Source organism: Pristis pectinata, chromosome 10, assembly GCF_009764475.1.
Source record: "Pristis pectinata isolate sPriPec2 chromosome 10, sPriPec2.1.pri, whole genome shotgun sequence".
NCBI classification, from domain to species: domain Eukaryota; kingdom Metazoa; phylum Chordata; class Chondrichthyes; order Rhinopristiformes; family Pristidae; genus Pristis; species Pristis pectinata.
Genome location: NC_067414.1, coordinates 52,474,285 through 52,496,406, shown reverse-complemented (window position 1 = coordinate 52,496,406; position 22,122 = coordinate 52,474,285). Strand labels below are relative to the sequence as shown.

Genomic DNA, 22,122 nt, shown 5'->3' with positions numbered 1-22,122 from the left:
CTAGACTTGCCATTAATCTCCAAGATCAGGATACAGAAGTATCCAACTCCAATCATGAATGTATGTATTCCCTGCTTAGTGTCCTAATCATGTATACTGTAGCACTAGCTAAAACTGAGCTGCCAACCTTGACATCAATACAGCACCTGATTGATTGATATTTAAAGTAACATTCCCGCTGCAGTCAATGAAATGAATCCCAGCAAGATCTCCCAAAGCATTCACTTCTCTTGCTTTCACTTCGAGCGCCAGGGACTTTTATTGCTGGCATACCTTTCTCTGCAATAGACTGGAGATGTGGGCTACTGCAGGGGAGAATCCAATTTGTTGCGCCAGTTGATTAAGAGTAGAGGATAATTTTGTTTTAGAGGACTAAGACAAGTAACAAGAGGGGCAGAACAATTCATGCCAAAGATAATTCTGTATAATTATTCACCCTAAATTTCCAATAACTCCTACAGTGGAGTGGCTGCTCTTCCCTATTATAAAGAGTAATCCAGATTACACTGTACTCATTTTGAGTACAATCTGAACATTATAGAGATCAATTATTTTCATATCAACATAGTCAAATGCAACAGAACACAAGCTACACATCTAGATGAACCATAATTTTCCTCTCCAAATCTGCAAGAGTGTGAATAAGACTGTGGATAGGTCTGGCACTGTTGTAATTCAAATAAAGTATTTACAAAACAATTTTAGATACCTGGCCTTTCTAGCTGTTAGCACAGTTCCATTGAGCTAATTCTAACAAAAAGTCATCAGTCTGCAACGTTAACCCAGTTTTCCTTTTCCACAGATGCTGCTCGATTTGCTAGGTATTTCCAGCATTCTCTTATTTCAGGTTTAACCACCCTTTGTTACCTTTTGCATCATTCAGTTCCTCTTAGTCTCTAGCCCACCACACAAATACCCTTAGTTTATTCTCCACCCCTCTCGCCCTTCTCCAAAACTTAATACATGCATGTTTAGGTTAATTCGATTATGCTCTCCACCAATCCCACCTGACCTGTTGAGTATATCCAGCAGTCTCTTAAGATATCCAGGCTATAGCGTTTTGTTTTGATTTTCTATATTTAGGAAGCTCTGCTACATTCAGTAACACAGCTTTTTCTAATACTTAATTATGACAGTATTTTTTTCTAATTGTTTTAAGATATATGTAATGGGTTACAATTTCATATTTCTCCACTTGTAAGCCATCATTCTTCATGAACCTCACTGGTGTTATTAAGATATTCCATTGAAGGAATAGAAAAAGAAATAATATTTACTTTTATTGGGAGAAATTAACTATAATGTTCTAACCATCTTGACTGGAATCAATACACTTGGCATAACCAAATATTAGCATTTAGACTTGCCATCTCTGAATGTTTCCACATCCAACCACATGACAATTGGTTCATCAAGGAATCCATTGTCAAATATTTTCTTATAAAAATCAGTTGCGTTGGACTTGAGCTGTAATTACCAAACATTTGCAATCTGCAATTTCAATTGTGCTGTCTAATACTGAAGCGAGATCAAAAGGATACATATTCAGATACTTTCTAATAAGTAATCAAGGGAGACACGAATTAAGATTCTATAGTTTGCAGCCCTTTAAAGATTAAAATTAACATCAGTAAATGAGGCCTGATACTATGTAGTGTAGCATTTGAACACAGATAAAAACATGGAATTTATATTCGATTTATGGTGTTGCTTGCTGTGTCCATCTACAAAATAGCCCACTCAAATAGATCGAGATTCAAGTACAAATCACTAGTGGCAAAGGATGTGCTTTATTTCACCAATGGCATGTTTAAAAAGACTTTCTACCATTCAATTTCAGAATAGGCAGGCACCATAAATTGTAGGGTAAATCAGTGCATTACGGTGTGACACACACATACCAAACAAGTAGCGGAGGAGAGGGAAGGAGGTCAAGCACGATTGAGTCCCAAATGCAAATGATTAATTTTACCTTTCGTAATAATATATTTTAATGGCATATTTCAACGGCATACTTCACTGCAGTTCCAATTGCCTATATCAAGGGAAGATGAGGAAATTGCAGTGGGATGCAAAGAAATTGTGACGTGGATTGTGAAAGATTGCAGAATGATTAAGACCAACTGGTTACACAGATAATAACAACCACAATTCAGCACTGAAAAATGAGAAGCAGCAAATTTGGTAAATAATAGGGAAAGAAAATATCCATAAAAATGACAAGGTTTTAAATAAAGCAGAATGGCCTCTGCATACAGATACGGACTCATTAAAGATGGCACTATGAAACAAGCAATATTAGAGAAAAGACAAGCAGGATTCTTGGTATTTTATGTACAGATACAATACATACAGAGCTGGCTGTTGAATTTCTTCACAACCCATTATAATACCTGGTACTCCAATGTATGAAGAACACAAAAGGTGGCAACAAGATTTATCTGAATCTATCAAGAACATAATGCTTAATTGATCAACAGACACAAGTTATTCTTTCCATTTACTGAAGCAGAGGAAGTGAAGACAAACCAAATAAAGATTATATTTTTGGATTGCTTCCATTAGTTGTACAGATGGTAATACAAGAGCAGATGCTTAAAAAAAATAATTAAAGGTGACGTCAGACAAGAGATTGTTCTCTTAAAGGACTCCAGAACTGGAGTACTTGAGAGTGGAAATTCTGCCTTCTGAGCTTGCGCTGATTTACTTAAAGGCATTGGCAACTTTGCCCTATAGGCATGCACTGTTCCTCTTTTCAAATAGTTATTACAGAATTTCCTTCCACCACTCTTAGATTATACATTTTAGACAGGGCTGAACCCAGCCCACAACCTCACATCACTACCTGCAGTCTCCAGCTGCAGGCACTCACCAGATTTGGATATGGATGGTCAATCCCACTGCTATCTGCACCCTTGAACCAGTGAAGTCTCAGTGGTGACAGGGCCTCAAGTGACATAGTACCAAAGTTCTGGATGCAAATATTCTTACAGGCTTTCATGGCAACTAAGGAGCAGCTTTGGCTCCTCTCAAAAGATAGTGCATAAAAGGCATAGATATCAATGGTCAAGTAACATTGGTTTGGCTGTAAAATTCAGGGATTCTATGAGAAAGGTTTATTTCTTTCACTCCCTTCCTGAGAAAATACAATGCCCAAAAGGTCCTCCCTGAATTTATGGAATTCTGGAAATATCTGAAGCAAAAACAAAATGCCTTCAGTCCAACTTCAGTAATAATAGTGTGCATTTTTTCAGCTCATGAGTACATTCATAACAATGACAATGTATACACTACAAAGAACCTCAGAAAAATATCTTACTTGGGTAAAGGAAGAGGCATCGTGGGTTTCTCTGGTCGTTTGGGAGGAGTAGTTCCCCTGAAAGGATGATGCTTCATAGGGAGGTTGGGTTTTTTGGGTGGTACCATTGGGGCGGCTGGTTTAGCTGACTTCTGATCATCTGCACAGACACAAAGGAACAAACCACAATTCGATTATTCACTTCCTGTCCAATTAGTCAGCTGATTCAATGAACCATCAAAATACTGGGAAACAAAAAGCTGAATGCTGGAAATTCTCTGCAGGTCAAGCAGTACCTGGGGAGACATGAACAGTTAATATTTCGGGTTGATGAGCTTTCATCAGAACTGAGAAACTAAAAATCAAACATTTATTAAGTTGGGGAAAAGCAGGAAAGGAGAAGAGAACAAAATGAATGTTAGTGAAAGGGTGGAAATGAACAGCAATCAGTAAGTGGTGGTGCTGATTCAGCAAACAGATCAGCTGCGATTAAAAAGCCTTCACCACCCTCCCTCCCTCAGCCAGATGTGGGTCATTCCATCTCACTTAGTCTCCACCCTATCACAGACATTCTTTTCATTCTTTTTTACCCCTCTCCCTTTTCTAAAGCTTAAAACCATTTCTAACTTCAGTTCTGATGAAAGTTCCTCGACCTGAGAAATGAACGCTTCAGGATTTGACAGAACAGCAGGAATACTGCCTTACATAGAACACTACAGCACAGTACAGGCCCTTCAGCCCACAATGTTGTGCTGACATTTTATCCTAGTCTAATGTCTGTCTCACCCTTCCCTCCCACATAGCCCTCCATTTCTCTATCATTCATGTGGCTATCTAAGAGTCTCTTAAAATGTCCCTAATGTATCTGCCCCCACAACCTCTGCCGGCAGTGCATTCCACACACCCACCGTTTAAAAAAAAAACTTACTTCTGACATCCCCTTGATACCTTCCTCCCATCACCTTAAAATTATACCCCCTCGTGTTAGCCATTTTCACCCAGGAAAAGAGTTACAACTGTAACTCTTAGATCCAACTGAGATGGAAGACACAGCTTCACTTCAGCTCCGAAAGACGCTGCCTCAGCTGTGTGTGTGCGCAGAAATTATGTGCTGCCAATGCCCGAGGAATTAACACCCTATCTGTCTGTGCAGATGCAGCCTGATCTGAGGCAAGTGTTCATGACATTTGTATCCTTGATTTAATTTTCCAGTAGTCACACTATTTTAAGATGAAAACAGAACAGTGGAAGTACTCGACACGTCAGGCTGAGTCTGTGGTAACAGAAACAGAGTTAACATTTCAGGTCGAAGACCCTTGATCAGACCTGAAACATTAACTCTGTTTCTTTTCCCACAGACGCAGCCCGACCTGCTGAGTACTTCCAGCATTTTCTGTTTTTATTTCAGGTTTCCAGCATCTGCAGTTTGTTTTTATTTTCCCCACAGTATTTTAGTTGTGTTTCAGTTCTTGTAAATTACTCTGATAGTTAGTACACTCTTAGTAATGGAATGCATTTAAAAAGGAGATGAGATTCTCAAAGCCTTTTTTGTGTGTGATCCCAAAATATGTTGGGAGATTACAATTTAGAGGCATAGTTAACCAAAATGCCACAATTATCAGCAATGAATACTAGTACATCTTGCTGCTTACATGGCAGAGAAATCTGATGAGGGCACCTCTCAGTTTCCACACCAGCATATCAATATGGTGCAGATTTGTTCTGGTGAGATTATTGGATTATCAAACCCACCACTGATCACTTGCCATCTCATCTAGACTCTGCTTATTTCCTCAAAGAATCACTTTAGGTTATTACTCCTATTCGCACTGGTACCTATGAGATTACATCAATGTCCCAGTGGGAACTCACCAAGATGTCTGCAACACCCGTGCCATGACTGGCACCAATGACCATTGGACTGCCTCATCTGCTCTCCATGAGGTTGGCTCCAAAACAAGAGGCAACAGGAACATTGTCACAAGAAAAATCAATTTAGAACATCCCAAGAACCCTGCTAAGAGCTCTTCTTAGACATCACTGCACAGACAACCTGATGGTTGCCAACCAACAGGAGCCACATGGTGTGTCCACAGTGTTTGATCTGTCCTGGAGTCCACCAGAATTAGCACCTGTGTAGAGACTGGACATGGATTTCTCCACCAAATAACACCGAGACTAGGTTGATGAGAATGACCAGGAGGTCTAAGGGCTAATCAATGACAAACTGAAGACTGAGCAAACTGAAGTTCAATCTGAAGACCAAAGTCCAACAGAAAACTTGTGACCCAAAGAACACACGTAGGCTGCAAAGACTGAAGATCAAGCAACTTGCTGATCATGAATTTTTTTTAATGCTGCCAAAGCCTTCTACAGCTCAAATACCCAATGGCCCACCACACTGCGACCCAAGAATGGAGTGGAGCTTATGAAGGATGAAGAGTCAGTCAGCACCCAGTGGAGGACAACTTGGGTAAAGTTCCTCAACGTATCTCTATTCATGACACCAGACTTCTAAACAGACACTATTCCGAGCTCCATCACAGCAAGAGATTACCAGATGGAGAGAAGAAACAATTCAAGGATGTTCTCAAAGTGTCCATGACAGCTCAAAAAAGGGCATTAGAGAACACACAAAAACAAATTTACATAAAAAGCAGCTACAGGCCATGCATGTTAAGGAAATTCACCCTTACAGAATTCACAAATCACTAACCAACAATTTATGATATTATGTTACGGGCTCAATTATATGACAGGCTTCACCTGAACCATGCTGGGAGCAGGTCCTGGCGAATCACGTAACTAGGGCTGTGGATAGGGCTTTAAAGTAAATAGGAGAGGGGTAGGGTTCAACAGGTTGGAAAAGTATGAATAAAGTAAAAAGGGGGGGGGGGGGGGAGGGGGGGGGGGAGAGCGCAAGAGAGATTACTGAAGTCTCCGGAATAAAAAATAAGACAAAGTTTAGAAAAGGATTTAACTCCAGGCAACAGAGACAAATTTGAGAAGAGCGGTAGTGAATATAAGACTGAAGGTGTTATATTTGAATGCATGCAGTATACCAAACAAGGTAGATGAGCTTATAGTACAGTTAGAAATTGGTAAGTATGACATTGTAGGCATCACACAGTCATGGCTGAAAGAAGATCACAGCTGGGAGCTAAACATCCAAGGATACACATCCTATTGAAAAGACAGGCAGGTGGGCAGAGGGGGTGGGGTGGCCCTGTTGGTAAAAAATGAAATCGAATCCTTAGCAAGAAGTGACGTAGGATCAGAAGATGTAGAATCCTTGTGGATAGAGTTAAGGAACTGCAAGGGTAAAAAGACCCTGATGAAAGTTACATACAGGCCTCCGAATAGTAGCCAGGATGTGGGGTGCAAATTACAACAGGAGATAGAAAAGGCATGTAAGAGGCAATGTTACTGTGGTCATGGGGGACTTCAATATGCAGGTAGATTGGGAAAATCAGGTTGGCACTGGATCCCAAGAGAAGGAATTTGTAGAATGCCTACGAAATAGCTTTTTAGAGCAAGTTGTGGTCGAGCCCACTGGGGAAAAGGCAATTCTGGATTTGGTGTTGTGCAGTGAACCAGATTAGATTAGGAAATATAAGGTAAACAAACCCTTAGGAGACAGTGATCATAATATGATGGAATTCACCCTGCAGCTTGAGAGGGAGAAGGTAAAATCAGGTGTATTGGTATTACAGTTGAGTAAAGGTAACTACAAAGGCTTGAGAGAGGAGCTGGCCGAAGTCAATTCAAAGGGGACCCTAGCAGGGATGACAGGAGCTTCTGGAAGTAATTTGGAAGATGCAGGATCATTTCATCCCAAAGGAGGGCTCTAAAGGGAGGACGAGGCAACTGTGTCTGGCAAGGGAAGTCAAAGACAGCATAAAAGCAAAAGAGAGGGCATACAATATTGCAAAATTTAGCAGGAAGCTAGAGGATTGGGAAGCTTTTAAAAACCAACAGAAGGCAACTAAAAAAAGCAATAAGGGGAGAAAAGATGAAGGTAAGCTAGCCAATAATAGAAAAGAGGATACCAAAAGTTTTTTCAGATATATAAAGAGTAAAAGAGAGGCAAGAGTGGACATCGGACCGCTGTAAAATGACGCTGGAGAGGTAGTAAATGGGGAACAGAGAAATGGCAGACAAACTGAATAAATACTTTGTGTCAGTCTTCACTGTGGAAGACACCAGAAGTTCGAGAGTCAGAGGGCAGAAGTCAGTGTAGTTGCTATTACTAAGGAGAAGGTGCTTGAGAAGCTGAAAGGTCTGAAGGTGGATAAGTCACCTGGACTGGACGGACTCTACCCCAGGGTTCTGAAAAAGGTAGCTGAAGAGATTGTGGAGGCATTAGTAGTGATCGTTCAAGAATCACTAGAGTCAGGAATGGTTCCAGCGGACTGGAAAGTCACAAGTGTCACTCCACTATTTAAGAAGGGAGGGAGGCAAAAGACAGAAAATTATAGGCCGGTTAGCCTGACTTCAGTGGTTGGTAAGATTTAAGTTTCAGAGTACTTGGAAGCACATGATAAAATAGGATGAAGTCAGCATTGTTTCCTTAAGGGGAGATCTTGCCTGACATATTTGAGGAAGTAACAAGCAGGATAGACAAAAGAAGAGACAGTGTACATTGTTTACTTGGATTTTCAGAAGGCCTTTGACAAGGTGCCACACATGAGGCTGCTAAAGAAGATAGGAGCCCATGGTATTACAGGAAAGGTACTAGCATGGAGATTGGATGACTGGCAGAAGGCAAAGCATGGAAATAAAGGGGGCCTTTTCTGGTTGGCTGCCAGTGACTAGTGGCGTTCTGCAGAGTTCAATGTTGGGTCTGCTACTTTTCACGTTATATGTTAATGATCTGGATGATGGAATTGATGGCTTTGTGGCCAAGTTTGTGGATGATACAAAGATAGATGGAGGGGCAGGTAGTGTTGAGGAAGCAGGGAGTCTGCAGAAGGACTTGGACAGGTTGAGAGAATGGACAAAGAAGTGGCAGATGGAATACAGCTTAGGGAAGTGTATGGTCATACACTTCGGTAGAAGGAAAAATGGCGTAAACTATTTTCTAAACAGGGAGTGAATTCAGAAATCAGAGGTGCAAAGGGACTTGGGAGTCCTCATGCTGAATTCCATAAAGGTTAACTTGCAGGTTGAGTTAGTAGTAAGGAAGGCAAATGCAACGTTAGCATTCATTTCAAGAGGACTAGAATATATAATCAAGGAAGCAAGGATGTAATGCTGAGGCTTTACAAGGCATTGGTCAGACTACATTTGGAGTATTGTGAGCAGTTTTGGGCCCCATATCCAAGGAAGGATGTGCTGGCATTGGAGAGTGTCCAGAGGAGGTTTACGAGAATGATCACAGGAAAGAAGGGGTTAATGCATGAGGTGCTCTGGGCCTGTACTCGCTGGAGTTTAGAAGGATTTGGTGGGTGAGTGGGAAGAGGAATCTCATTGATACCTATCGAAAGGCCTGGATAGAGTGGATGTGGAAGGATGTTTCCAGTGGTGGGAGAGTCCAGGACCAGAGGGCACAACCACAGAATACAAGGACATCCCTTTAGAACATGAGGAGGAATTTCTTTAGCCAGAGGTTGGTGAATCTGTGGAATTCAGTGCTACAGATGGCTGTTGAGGCCAAGTCATTGGGTATATTTAAAGCAGACGTTGATAGGTTCTTGATTTGTAGGGGTGTCAAAAGGTTACAGGGAGAAGACAGGAGAATGGGGTTGAGAGTGAAAAATAAGTCATCTATGATCGAATGGCAGAGCAGACTTGATGGGTTGAATGACCTAATTCTACTCCTGTGTCTTATGGTCTGAAATAAAATTTGCTCTTACACAATCTGTGAAAGTAAATAAATCAGCATAATTTTTCTTCAACTTGTGTTCCTGACGGAGCACAGATGACGCGGTTTTGTGTTATAGAAAAATCACATTACATCCCGTTTTCTAGGAATGCAACCACCCTCCACCCTCCCACCCCGTAACATGGGGGTTGTCTGTATTTTACAAGATTTTAATCTTAACTCAAATACAGACAGAAACTAAGATTTTTTTTGAAACCACTCACGGAAGTGCAATTCCAGATAAAATATGCAATATTCTTGGTTCAGGTATTAGGCAGTGACCTGGCAAATAATAAGACTGAACACACCACCCATCTTAGGTTGAAAATGAAAATGGAAAACAAAAATAACAAAGCTGAACTGAAACCAATCCAGTATTTTCCAACATTACAACTGATCACTGCAAAAAAACACTGCCAATTTACCATGCTCCCACTATCTCTCTGGTTACTTACTGGGTCTTCCTTTTCTGCTCATATTCTGGATTATCCCAATTTCACATACTATCCTAATGCCCTGTGCTCCAACCTGTTGACCAACCTGTGCAGCACATTATTGAAAGCCTTCTAAAAATCTACATATACCACAGCTGCAGGTTAAGCAAGATGGCACTGGGCATGGCAACTCATTGCAAGCTACTCTCTGCAGATCTACTCATTACTTTTACTATAATTGTCCTACACTTAAATTTAAATTCTATGTCATTATTACTAATAATGTTACTCTGTATTCTGTTATTATGTTACTCTGTATTCTGTTATTGTTTTACCCTGTACTACCTCAATGCACTGTGTAATGAATTGTCTGTACAAACAGTACGTAAGACAAGTTTTTCCACTGTATCTTGGTACAAGTGACAATAATAAACCAATAACTAGTCAATTTCTGAAAGAACTCCAATAGATTAATCAAACACGATTTCCCTTTCAAATATCCATGCCAAATCTAATCATTCTTTCCTAACTGTTCTGTTATTATAGATTCCAGCAACTTCCCTACCATTGATGTTTTTCCTCTATCCATATTTTCCCAAACAGCAGGGTCACATTTGCTACCCCCAATCCAGAGGGTCAATTCCAGAATTTACAGTATTCTGACAAATGACAACTAGAGGCTCCACCATCTCTACAGCGATTTCTGAGAAGCAGTTCATCAGGTTCTTGGATGTATTGGCTTTAAGTATCAGCAACTTCTCTAGTACATTGCTTTACTAAATACCAACTTCCTTCAGCAATGTCTACTTTGCCACTGCAATGAAATGGCAGAACCTAATTGGAGTGATTCCAAAAAGCTCAGGGAGAGATGGACATAGAACTGGGACACCTCAAAATGTTTCAATCTTTATTAGGAATCTGTAGATGGAAAGCAACTTTAAGAGGAACTGACAACCATCGTTTCGAATGGAAGGTGGACAATACCAGAGGAGAGGAAACCACTTACAAAGTCATCTCATTATGAGAGAAAACCAGGACACAATTTACTTAGTGATAACATGGGAGACGGGAGAGAAGCAGATTCAGGATTAAGTTATGGGAGAAGCTGTAGGATGGTTGGTTTGGTGGACAAGTGACAGAAGTATCAATCTTGGCAGGTGAAATTCCAAAAATAGTGGCTTTTGTTGCTTCAAATCTAGTGGAGGGAACAGGAAACAATGACTGATAGAAACAGTTAATAGTGACCATTAGGGATGAGGGCTACATTTTCCCTCCGTTTCTCTTGGAGACTTGTGCATCATATTCTGAGTAATGTAGTACATTTTGGATCTCCAGATGAAATGGAAGATGCCTCAGGTGACTGCTGCAGTGTAGGATGGGTGGGAGGGCCACACCTGTGGCAGCAATAGCAACAGAGAGCATTTTGTACCTGATGACTGGGTTCCTGCCTGGCATCAGGAGTGTGTACTGCTCCTACATTCCTGACTCGTGCTTCATCTTGGCCATCACCCCTGCTCCTCAATGAGATTTCCAGCACCTTCAGGTAATTGGACCCAATGGTGAATAGATGATCAGTTGGACATTGCCAAAGAATATGGCCTCAATTTTGCTGTGATTGACTCTGGCCCTTGGGGTGCAACTGATACCAATCCGGGTGGATGTCAAAAACAGATAAAGTGGCTGAATGAATAGAAAAAGAGCCTGGATAAACTCAAAAACTCTACTTTTGAGTTATAGGTACGACCAGAGAACTAATAAAAGATCCTGAGGGAAAAATAAAAATAAACTGAAGATGCTGGAAATTTGAAATAAAAACAAAATATACTGGAAACACTCAGTAGGTCATTTGCATCTGTGGAAAGAAAATTCTGACAAAGGGTCCTGGATCCAAAATATTAATTATTTCTCCTTCTGTAGTGCTGACTGCCTTCCCGAGTGCTTCCAGCATTTTGTTTTTTATCTGAAATTTAAAAGGAGAACAAATATGTTGAAGACTGTCACAGATGTAATAAAAGGAAACACAACATTACACCAAAAAGGAGAGAGAGTATAAACAACTCAAAGACAAAGAAGTACAAGATGAGAGCTAATTGCTTTATGAGATTCAAAAGAGAACTTGTTGACACCAAGAGTGAGGGTCGGGAAAGTTACGGGAATACGATGTTTGGTAGACCCTGGGATTTGACAGCCCAAAGTGGATGTTTGCATTTCTGAATATTCCAATGTCACCCAATAACACTTATTGAAAGCACAAAAAGCAATTTTAACACAACTGATGGTTCTCAAGTAAGAGAGATACAAGGCTTATCATTTAAACTTGCTAAAGTAAATGTTTAATAATGCGTGAAGTACAAACCCAATGTGTTAAGATAAACAATTAACGGTTCACTGCTTGTAAAACAAAAAGTGGTATTGACTGCGGAGTGCTTCACACAGCTGCAAGTTACCACAGTAAGTTTTTGATCTGATCAAGCGGAAAAAAAATCTTTTTCTTCACAGTTCTCTCATTTCTTCTCGGAGAAACTACATGGAGCAGTAATGATACACTGAGGAACTGGCCATCAGTAAGTTGCAGATTTGTGCACTGTCAAATAGAAAAAGCATGTGTTTTAAAGCAGAATAAAGCCCTGTGAAGGACTGTTTTAAATGTTATTTCAGGGATTTGTATAAAAAACACTCCATTAGGAGGTATGGTAATTAATGATGGGAACAGAATAGTTGCAAATGAGACTGGTTGGATCAAGTGTTTGGGCAAAATATTGCCATACAGGAATCAAGCGTTTGGAATGAAAATTATAATTTTTCTAAATAGTGAAAAAACTAGGTGTGTGGTTTTTGCTCACATGTGCTAAGAAATAAATTAGTCTTTGGCTGCTAATGCCAATGAGTAAGAGAATATCCTAAATCATCTGCACTTTCTATTCCATTAAAGACAATAGAAACAGAAACATGAAACCATATACAAATGTGGTCAATGATCTTGAAAATGTCTGATGCTGGCAACTAAAAACAGATCTGTTCCCCTGGGAATTAAGGGGGGAGAGATTTTGGAATTCAAATACACAAAAGGTTAATAAAAATAAAATAGATACTCAGCTGATCGAGCAACATCTATGGAGAGAATCACCAGTTTTTACATAGAATTCTATCTTCTTATGATCACTGTTCCTTAAAGGCCTTTTATGATGAACGATCAATAACCTGAAATGTTAACTGTTGGTCTCTCTCTACTGTTGTATAAAGCCATATAATTTTGCAGGCATCATGCCAACAACTGTACTCCAGGCAAAGTTTGAATCGAGTTCAAAAAGAGGACAGTGTAGTTTCAGGGTCAGATCTTATTGAGAACATAACAGAAGCAGTAGTAGGCCAATTGGCCCCTGAAGCCTGCCTAGCCATTCAATAACATTATGAGTCACCTCCTTAAAGAATTTTCTCTTCATCTCCATCTCAAATGTGCAACTCTTTACTCTGATATAATGCCACTCATTCTAAATACCCCTTCTGGTGGAACATTTCTCCTGCTGATCACCTTCAAAATGTTATACATTTCAGTAGTTTCACTGCTCCACCTCCTTAAGTCCAAAGGCTAAAGGACTGAGCTGCTAAATCTCTTTACACCAACCTCTTCATTCCAGGCATAAATGTAACGAATTTTCTCTGTACTGCCTCTAATCCACATAATTACATCCTTAAATACAAAAGACCTAAAGTACACACAAGTCCCACCAGTACTCTGGAAATTGAACTAAACATCCCTATTTATACATTCATGGTCCCTTGCAATCACTGTCAACATTCCATTAGCTTTCTTAATTACTTACTGTACCTCCATACCAACCCTTCATGTTTCATGTACGAGGATCCTCAGATCCTTTTACACAACGTTTTGTAGATTATGAGAGATTACATAAACTGGAACGCAATGACAAAAGCAAATTTGCTAGAGGGTTTTAGGATGTTGAAAACATCAGATGGAGTAGACAATGAAACAATTGTAAGATTTAGGCCATGCAGGAGTAAATGCAAGAAACATTTTCAAGCAAAAGGTGAGAGAAGGGAGGTAAGCTCTCACAAAAAGCGACAGATAAACCAATTAAAGATTTTAAACCTGAAATGAACAGTTTTTTCCAAGACAATGCAGATTGCAAAATGTGTAATTATAACCAATCTGCCAGTAAGAGGATTCCTTAAGTTGTGAGAGGTTGTAGGGAGTTTAGCATTCAGAGTGACCTGGGTATCTCCACATGCAAATCACCAATTTCAATACAAGAATAGAGCTATCTTGCTCCAATTATATGCAGTCCTGGTAAGATCACACCTGCTTTGCCCACCTTATAAAGAATATGTTTGTGAAAGAGGGGGTTCAGCAAAGGTTCACCAGATTGATTCATGGGAGTGTGGATTTGTCATAGACAGATTGAGCAAACTAGGCCTGCACTCTCTAGAATTTAGATGAGTGATCTCATGGTACACGTAACAAAGTTCTTAAGGGACTTAATGGGATAGAGGCAGAGTTACTTCTAAAACCTGGCTTCACAGTCTCAAAATAAAACATTAGCCATTCAGGACAGAGATGGGCAGAAATCTCTTCATCCAGAGGATGGTGAATCTTTGGAAGACACTATCCAAAAGGGCTGTGAAGATCAGTCATTGAGTATGTTCAGGACAGAACAGTATATTCTTAGACATTAATGGAATCAGCAGATATACAGTTAATGAGTGAAAGTGCCACTGAGGTAAAGATCAGCTGTGACCTTACTGAACAGAAGAGCAAGTATGAAGGGCTGAATAGACCACTCCTACTTCTATTTCTCATCAGTACAAAAGAAAATGGAGGCAAAGCAGTCAATATACAGATCTCACATGGTCTTTTGAATGATGGAGGAAATTCAAAGGATTGAATAGTCTGCTCCTACTTTTAATTAGTGTTCTGAGTCACGAACTATGACTAAATATTGTGAAACTATCATTCTCATTTTACTTGAGACTCCCTTCAAAAGAAAATATAGATTTTGTAAACACTTAACAGCCATACTTAATTGCTGTTGAAAACACTTTTTTCACTAAAATATACAATAATGGTAATATAAAAACTCTGACCCAATTCTTGATCAAAATACCTCAAGAAAAATTGTGCTGCGCTGCCAAAACCACTTCCTGACCAGATTCAAAGCAGTGTGCAGAATTATGACAGAACATTACCTTTTTGCAATCTTGGGGGTTATCATGAGCATTGTGATATTGCATTGTCTTCCATCTGATAATGATCATTTTAGATTAATTGGATTGGGCCATTACAAAATGTGCATGCAGTTCATGCAGAAAACATGAGCAGCTGCTGGAACCTATATTTTCCAGTGGCTAATATTTTTCAGCCACATACCGTCACTGGAACAAGGTTCACTGCTGTACTATTCATACATTTCTGCACAAGAGGATTCATTTATTTGTTTGAAAACAGTATCAATGATCTGAAATTTTTTTTTCCCCTATTTTGTTAGGGTTCTTCAGTGAACAAGCAAACTGAATCCAGTATATTCAGTAATGCAGCAACCTTTACAACCATGAGAAATGGTCTCAAGCTTTGAAGACAGAAGATGACCAACTAATGTTGATCTATCTTAGGCAGAAGATAATGTGGGGAAAACACAGGGAAGGAATATACAGATTGAAAGGTAAATGAAAACCAAAATAAAAAACTGCTGATGCTAGTAATCTGAAATAAAAACAGAAGATGCTACAAACTCTCAGCAGGTAAGGGGATCTTGGACCTAAAACATTAACTTTCTTCTTCCATAAGTGTTTTCTGACCTGACTAGTACTTCCTGTTATTTTTGTTACATAATCATAATAGTAAGTGATTAGCTATGCAACTGTTTGTAATTTTTTCCTCAATCCATTACTTTTTTTTTGTTCTGACTGATAGAACAAAAGTTTTGTTTCAATTCTTTTTTTACATCATTAACCAAAAATCATGAAACATTAAAAGAAAATGTTCCCAAACAAGCACACTGTATACTTGTGCATAAATATTTATTCCCATGAATAATTACTCTTTCTTCCCTCCACCCACCCACCCCCACCAGTTCCTTCAAAGCAACCACGATGGATTACCTGTAGCCTATACAACCACCAGAGACTGGCAAACAGAATTGAAAGCAGGAGCAGTTGCCATTATTTTACATTACGGAGAATAAACTGACACTCACAATGCTGTTGAAAACCAACCTCAAGACTGTCAGCTGCAGCTCACCAGTTAACACCTTCAACCTCTGACTGGCAGAGAGAAGATTGTGGGGTCAAATTCTACTTCAGAGATCAAAGCATAAATATCTGGGCTGACAGACCAGTGCAATACAGGGGAGAGGTAAGTGCGACACTGTGAAGATGTCATTTTTTAGATGAAGTACTGCATTTGGTTATATAAAAAAAAGTTGGCTGTATTTTGAAGATGAGCAAGACAATTATCCCCAGTGTCCTACCCAATATTTAACCCTCAACCAATTTTACAAGAACAGATAATCTTTTCATTATCATATTACTGTCTATGGGTGATTGCTGTGAACAAACTACCTCCCTTGTCTTCTGCTTTACAACAGTTCCAGCTTGCTAAAAGTACTGCCATGTCTATCCAGTGCATTGGCAAAATAGCACAGTAATTATATAACCGGACAAATAATCCAGAACCCTGAACCAAAGATGCTGAGACCAAACGCAATTCTCCCCACGGCAACCCAAGGAACAAAGTCAATGAAATAAATCTATCTGCAATAGAGAGCTAATATGAAAATAACAATTTTTGTAAAATCCATCTGTTTCTGTCATTGCTTTACCTCGTACTACCTCAATGCACTGATCTGTATGAATGGTAATGAATTGATCTGTATGACTGGTATGCAAGACAAGTTTTTCACTCTTCCTTGGTTCATGTGACAATAATAAATCAATTCCGATCTAGTCACTCCATGTCCTTTAGGTTAAGTGCCATCTTAAATTCTATTCCTTCAACATCAACCTACATGCAGCTCCTGACCAACTGCAATGTGGTTGATTCTTAGTTGCTCTCTGAAAGCAATCAGAAATCAATGGCAAACATTGGACTTGACAGCAACAATCTAATCCTTGAATGAAATATAAGTAACACGTTTAATTGGGTTTACATGTCATTCTTTTCATTCAATCTGTTGAATGCAAATTTGCTCAAGTGTTTTTTTTGCCCAAGATTCATTTAAGTATGCATAATAGATCAAAATTAATGTAGTAAACTTAAAGAGTGGAGAGATTCCTATTGCAATATAGCTTCAAACGAACTTCTATAGCATTGGTAAAAAGGTCAAGTACCACTTATACCAAGTTTAACACTGCTTAGAATATTATAGGATAAATCACTTACTACAAGCCATTTTCCATTTAGTAGTGTCACAGTTTACTTGTACACAAATATTTAGTCAAGATCAGGGCTTACCTTTCTCTTCAGACCTTGAACTAACTGTATCAGTTTTGTCTGAATGAACCTTTTTAAATTCCATCTTCTTTTCAGCTGGAGGTGGTTCTGGTTTTGAAACTGGAAGAGGCAACATTTCATGAACAGTGTCCTTCCATTCAGACTACGTCAATTAAACTGGCTTTCAATAATTAAATGGCAGTAATGCTCAACAGAACTTTATTTTAGACTACGTGGTCTCTGTGCAATAAGCACCAACTTCCTGTGTTATACATATTGACCAATAAGAAAACAGGGGCAGGAATTTTAAAAAGTAAGCAAAGTGAGCCTGCGACATTAAATGTACATTCCATTCCACAGTGCAGTTTAAACAGCAACTCGGAAGTATTTCAGTATGTGCTAAAAATCAGTACTAAAATAAAATCTGCATATGCACCAAATTAATTCTCACTTAATGCTACAAAGGAAACCATCTTCATTGTCGACCATCTCTGCTGCATTACTTGTGATTTAATCTCAAAAATTACCCAGCCATACCAATTGTGTTTTTGAGATCAATTCATATGCATTGTTCAAACTAAGACTTCAAATGCTGCTACTTGGACCTTTGCACATTGAGACTGCTACCTTGATGCAGGAACCAGTGACAAAGTTATAGTTAGAAACAAGAATCAAAGTTAATATTTCAAGTTACCATAATAATTTAAAATTTCCTTAACCAGTTTCTTTCAAAATACAACTTGAATTGTGTGATTTAACCACTCAATAACCCACTAACATTTTCCATGTATATAAAACCACCTTGCCTGACCTATTTTAACAAAATAATCTTGTCAAATCTCAAATAATATTTGAACAAATGGACCCATTGTAGAGTCCATGAATTGTGTTATGAACATGTTTATTTTCAGATTGGAAATGATGAAATCGTATTGTGCAACCCTTTGACCACAGGTCATCATGAAATAAAAAAATTTGGTATTAACCATTACTTTCTTTGAAATCTCTCTAATTGGAATTAATATGAAGCCTAACAGCCTCAGCACCAGAAAAGAGCATTATTGCTCCAAACCATCTCCCTGGAAGGAGAGATAGGAACAGAAAAAGGTATCATTGCTAAACCACTCAAACCATAGCTTGCAATGCTTATCAAAAGAACTGTGTGAAGAAAGAAGTCTATCCTTAAGAGCAATACAAAAGGATAGAACAGGTTCCCAGGTTGAGGTCCTAAACTGGAGCAGGGCTAACTTTGGGGGAATTAGGCAAGATGTAGCAGAGTTCAATTGGAAAGGAAAGGAACAAATAGCAAGTGGGAGGCTTTGAAGAGTGTGATATCAGGAGTTCAGGAGCAGCATGTTCCTATTAGGGTGAAGGGTAAACCTGGCAAGTTCAGGGAACCTTGGCTGATGAGAGATATTGAGGTTCTGGTCAAGAAAAAGGAGGAAGCATACATTGGGTTTAGGAGGTCAAGGACAAGTGAATCCCTTGATGACTATGAAAAGATTAAGAATATACTTAAGAGGGAAATCAGGAGAGCAAAGAGAGGATACAAAATGGATCTGGCAGGTAGGATTACGGAAAATCCCAAGAGGGTTTATAGCTATATGAAGAGCAAGAGGGTGGCTCAGGAGATAATAGGTCCTCTTAGAGATCAGTAGGGCTGCGTACATCTAGAGCCACAGGAAATGAGTGGAATTTTTAAACGAATATTTCTCTTCGACGTTTACTGAGGAAAAAAAATCATGGTTGTTCAAGAGATAAAGGAAACAAGTGGTGACATTTTGGAGGACATTCATATTACCAGAGAGGAGGTATTTGCAGCCTTACAGCATGTTAAGGTGGATAAATCCCCAGGGCCTGACCAAGTGCATCCTCGGACTCTGTGGAAGGCTGGAGAATAAATTGCGGAGGTCAGAGAAGAAATTGTGGAGGCCCTTGCAGAGATATTTGCTTCATCGTTAGCCACTGGTGAAGTTCCCGAAGACTGGAGGGCTGCCAATGTCGTTCCGTTGTTTAAGGGTAGCAAAGACAAGCCAGGGAACTACAGGCCATTCAGCCTGACATCAGTAGTGGGGAAGTTACTGCAGGGAATTCTGAGGGACAAGATCTACCAGCATTTGGATAGAGAGTCTGATTAGCAGGAGTCAGCATGTCTTTGTGCGTAGAAAGTCATGCCTGACGAACCTTTTAGAGTTTTTTTTTGAAGAGGTAACCAAAAAGCTAGATGAGGGTAGGGCAGTGGATATTGTCTATTTGGACTTTAGCAAGGCCTTCGACAATGTCCCGCATGGTAGGCTGGTCTGTAAGGTTAGGTCCCATGGAATCCAGGGAGAACTAGTAAGGTGGATTCAAAATTGGTTCGGAGGTAGGAAGCAGAGGGTGGTGCTTGAAGGTTGTTTCTCGGAATGGGGGCCGGTGACTAGTGGTGTGCCACAGGGTTGTGTTGGGACCCTTGTTATTTATATAAATGATTTGGATGCGAATGCACAAGGCTTGATCAGTAAGTTTGCGGATGACATGAAATTAGGTGTTGTTGATAGTGAAAAAGGTTATTGTAGATTACGGGCCACCTTGATCAGTTAGGGAAGTGGGCCAAGTGGTGGCAAATGGATTTCAATGCAGCCAAGTGCGAGGTGATCCATTTTGGAAAGTCAAACCAGCGTAGGGCTTAATACTATGAATGGTAGGGCACTACCGAGTGTAATGGAACAGAGGGACCCAGGAGTAAAAGTGCATAGTTCATTGAAAGCAGCGTGACAGGTAGACAGGGTGGTGAAAAAGGTGTTTAGCACTCTGGCCTTCATCAGTCGGGGCATTGAGTATAGGAGTTGGGACATTATGTTACAGTTGTACAAGTTGATGGTGAGGTTGCACTTGGAATACTGTGTACAGCTTTGGTCACCCTGTTATAGGAAAGATGTGGTTAAACTGGAAAGAGTGCAGAAAAGATTTACGAGGATGTTGCCAGGATGAGAAGGCCCGAGCTTTTGGGAGAGGTTTGCCAGGTTAGGTCTTTCTTCCTTGGAACACAGAATGAGGGGTGACCTTACAGAAATGTTTAAAATTATGAGGCATAGATAAGGTAGATGGTAACAGTTTTCCCCCAGGATAGGGGAGTCCAAAACTAAGGGGCATAGATTTAGGGTGAGAGAGAAAAGATTTAAAAGGGACCCAAGTGACAATTTTTCACACATAGGGTGGTGAGTATATGGAACGAGCTGCCAGAGGAAGTGGTTGAGGCAGGTACAATAGTATCATTTAAGCAGCACTTGGATAGGTACATGGAGAGGCGGGGCTTAGAGGGATACGAGCTGAACACAGGAAATTGGGACCAGCTGGATGGGCACCATGGTTGGCATGGACTTGTTGGGCCGGAGGGCCTATATCCCTGCATGTATTGCTCTATTACTCAATATTAGCTACAATAATCATTCCCCATTAAAAGCCAGTTATGAAGCATAATGAAGGTTTAGGTACTGTATCCGAGGCACACTCCCTCAAACAACTAAATTTGGATATTTGTCTAAAAGATAACTGGATAGTCAGTTGTGCAGCACAGAAACAGGCCATTTGGCCCACTGAATCTATGTCAAACATTATGTCTGTCTATACTAATCCCACTTAGAACATAGAACAGCACAGCACGGGCACTTCAGCCCACGACATTGTGCTGACCTGTATAAACCTTATCCCTATTCAATCTATCCCCCTCTCTACTTCACCTCCCATAACCCTCTATTTTTCTTTCATCCATGTGCCTTTTAATAGTCTCCTAAATGACCCTATCGTATCAGCCCCAACCACCACCCCTGGCAGTGCATTCCAGGCACCCACCACTCTGTAAAAAAAAACCTACTTCTGGCATCTCCCCTAAACTTTCCTCCATGCACCTTAAACTGGTGACCTCTAGTATTGGCCATTACCGCCCTGGAAAAAAGATGCTGGCTGTCCAGACTGTCTATGCCTCTCATAATCTTATACACCTCTATCAAGTCTCCTCTCATTCTCCATCACTCCAAAGAAAAAAAGCCCTAACTCACTCAACCTCTCCTCATAAGTCATGCTCTCCAATCCAGGCAGCATCCTGGTAAATCTCCTCTGCACCCTCTCCAAAGCTTCCACATCCTTCCTATAATGTGGTGACCAGAAATGAACACAAACTCCAAGGGTGGTCTAACCAGAGTCTTATAGAGCTGCAACATTTCCTCTCGGCTCTTGAGCTCAATCCCCCAGCTAATGAAGGCCAGCACACCATATGCCTTCTTAACTGTCCTATCCACTTGAGGCAATTTTGAGGAATCTATGTACTTGGACCCCAAGATCTCTCTGTTCCTCCACACTGCTGAGAATCCTACCATTAACCATGCACTCTGCCTTCAAATTCGTTCTTCCAAAGTGCATCACTTCACACTTCTCCAGATGGAACTCCATCTGCCACTTCTCTGCCCAGCTCTGCATCTTGTCTAAATCCCGTTGCAACTTACAACAAACTTCTTCACTATCCACTACACCACCAACCTTCATGTCATCTGCGACGTTACCAACGCATCCCTCCACTTCCTCATACAAATCATTTATATAAAAAAAAAATCATAAAAAGCAGGGGTCCCAGAACAGATCCCTGTGGAACACCACTAGTCACCAACCTCCAGGTCAGATACTGCCCTTCTACAACCACCTTCTGCCTTCTGTGGGCAAGCCAATTTTGAATCCACACAGCCAATTTTCCATGGATCCCATACCTCATGACTTTCTGCATGAGCCTACCATGGGGAACCTTGTCAAACACCTTGCTAAAATTCATAAATACCACATCCACCACACTACCTTCATCAATTTGTCGTCACTTCCTCAAAATACTATTAAGCTCGTGAGGCACGACCTGCCCTTCACAAAACCATGCTGACTATCCCTAATAAGACTATGCTTCTCCAAATGCTCATAAATCCTGTCCCTAAGAATCCTCTCCAGTAGTTTGCCCACCACTGAAGACTCACTGATCTATAATTCCCAGGATTAAGCCTTTTACCTTTCTTGAACAATGGAACAATGTTTGCCATCCTCCAATCATCCAGTACCA

The 22,122-nt window shown here is 40.1% G+C and overlaps 1 protein-coding gene across 2 annotated transcripts in view; it reads right to left on the bottom strand.

Moving 5' to 3' along the window:
* The window catches only part of cd2ap (CD2-associated protein), a 144,094-nt gene that overhangs the window by 11,707 nt on the left and 110,265 nt on the right, over positions 1-22,122 (bottom strand). For both annotated transcript variants that reach the window (XM_052025172.1, XM_052025173.1), the window contains exons 12-13: positions 17,064-17,162; positions 3,320-3,458 (exon numbers count right to left, since the gene is read on the bottom strand). In XM_052025172.1, the coding sequence (XP_051881132.1) occupies positions 3,320-3,458; positions 17,064-17,162 (238 nt within the window). The remainder of the gene's footprint in view (positions 1-3,319; positions 3,459-17,063; positions 17,163-22,122) is intronic.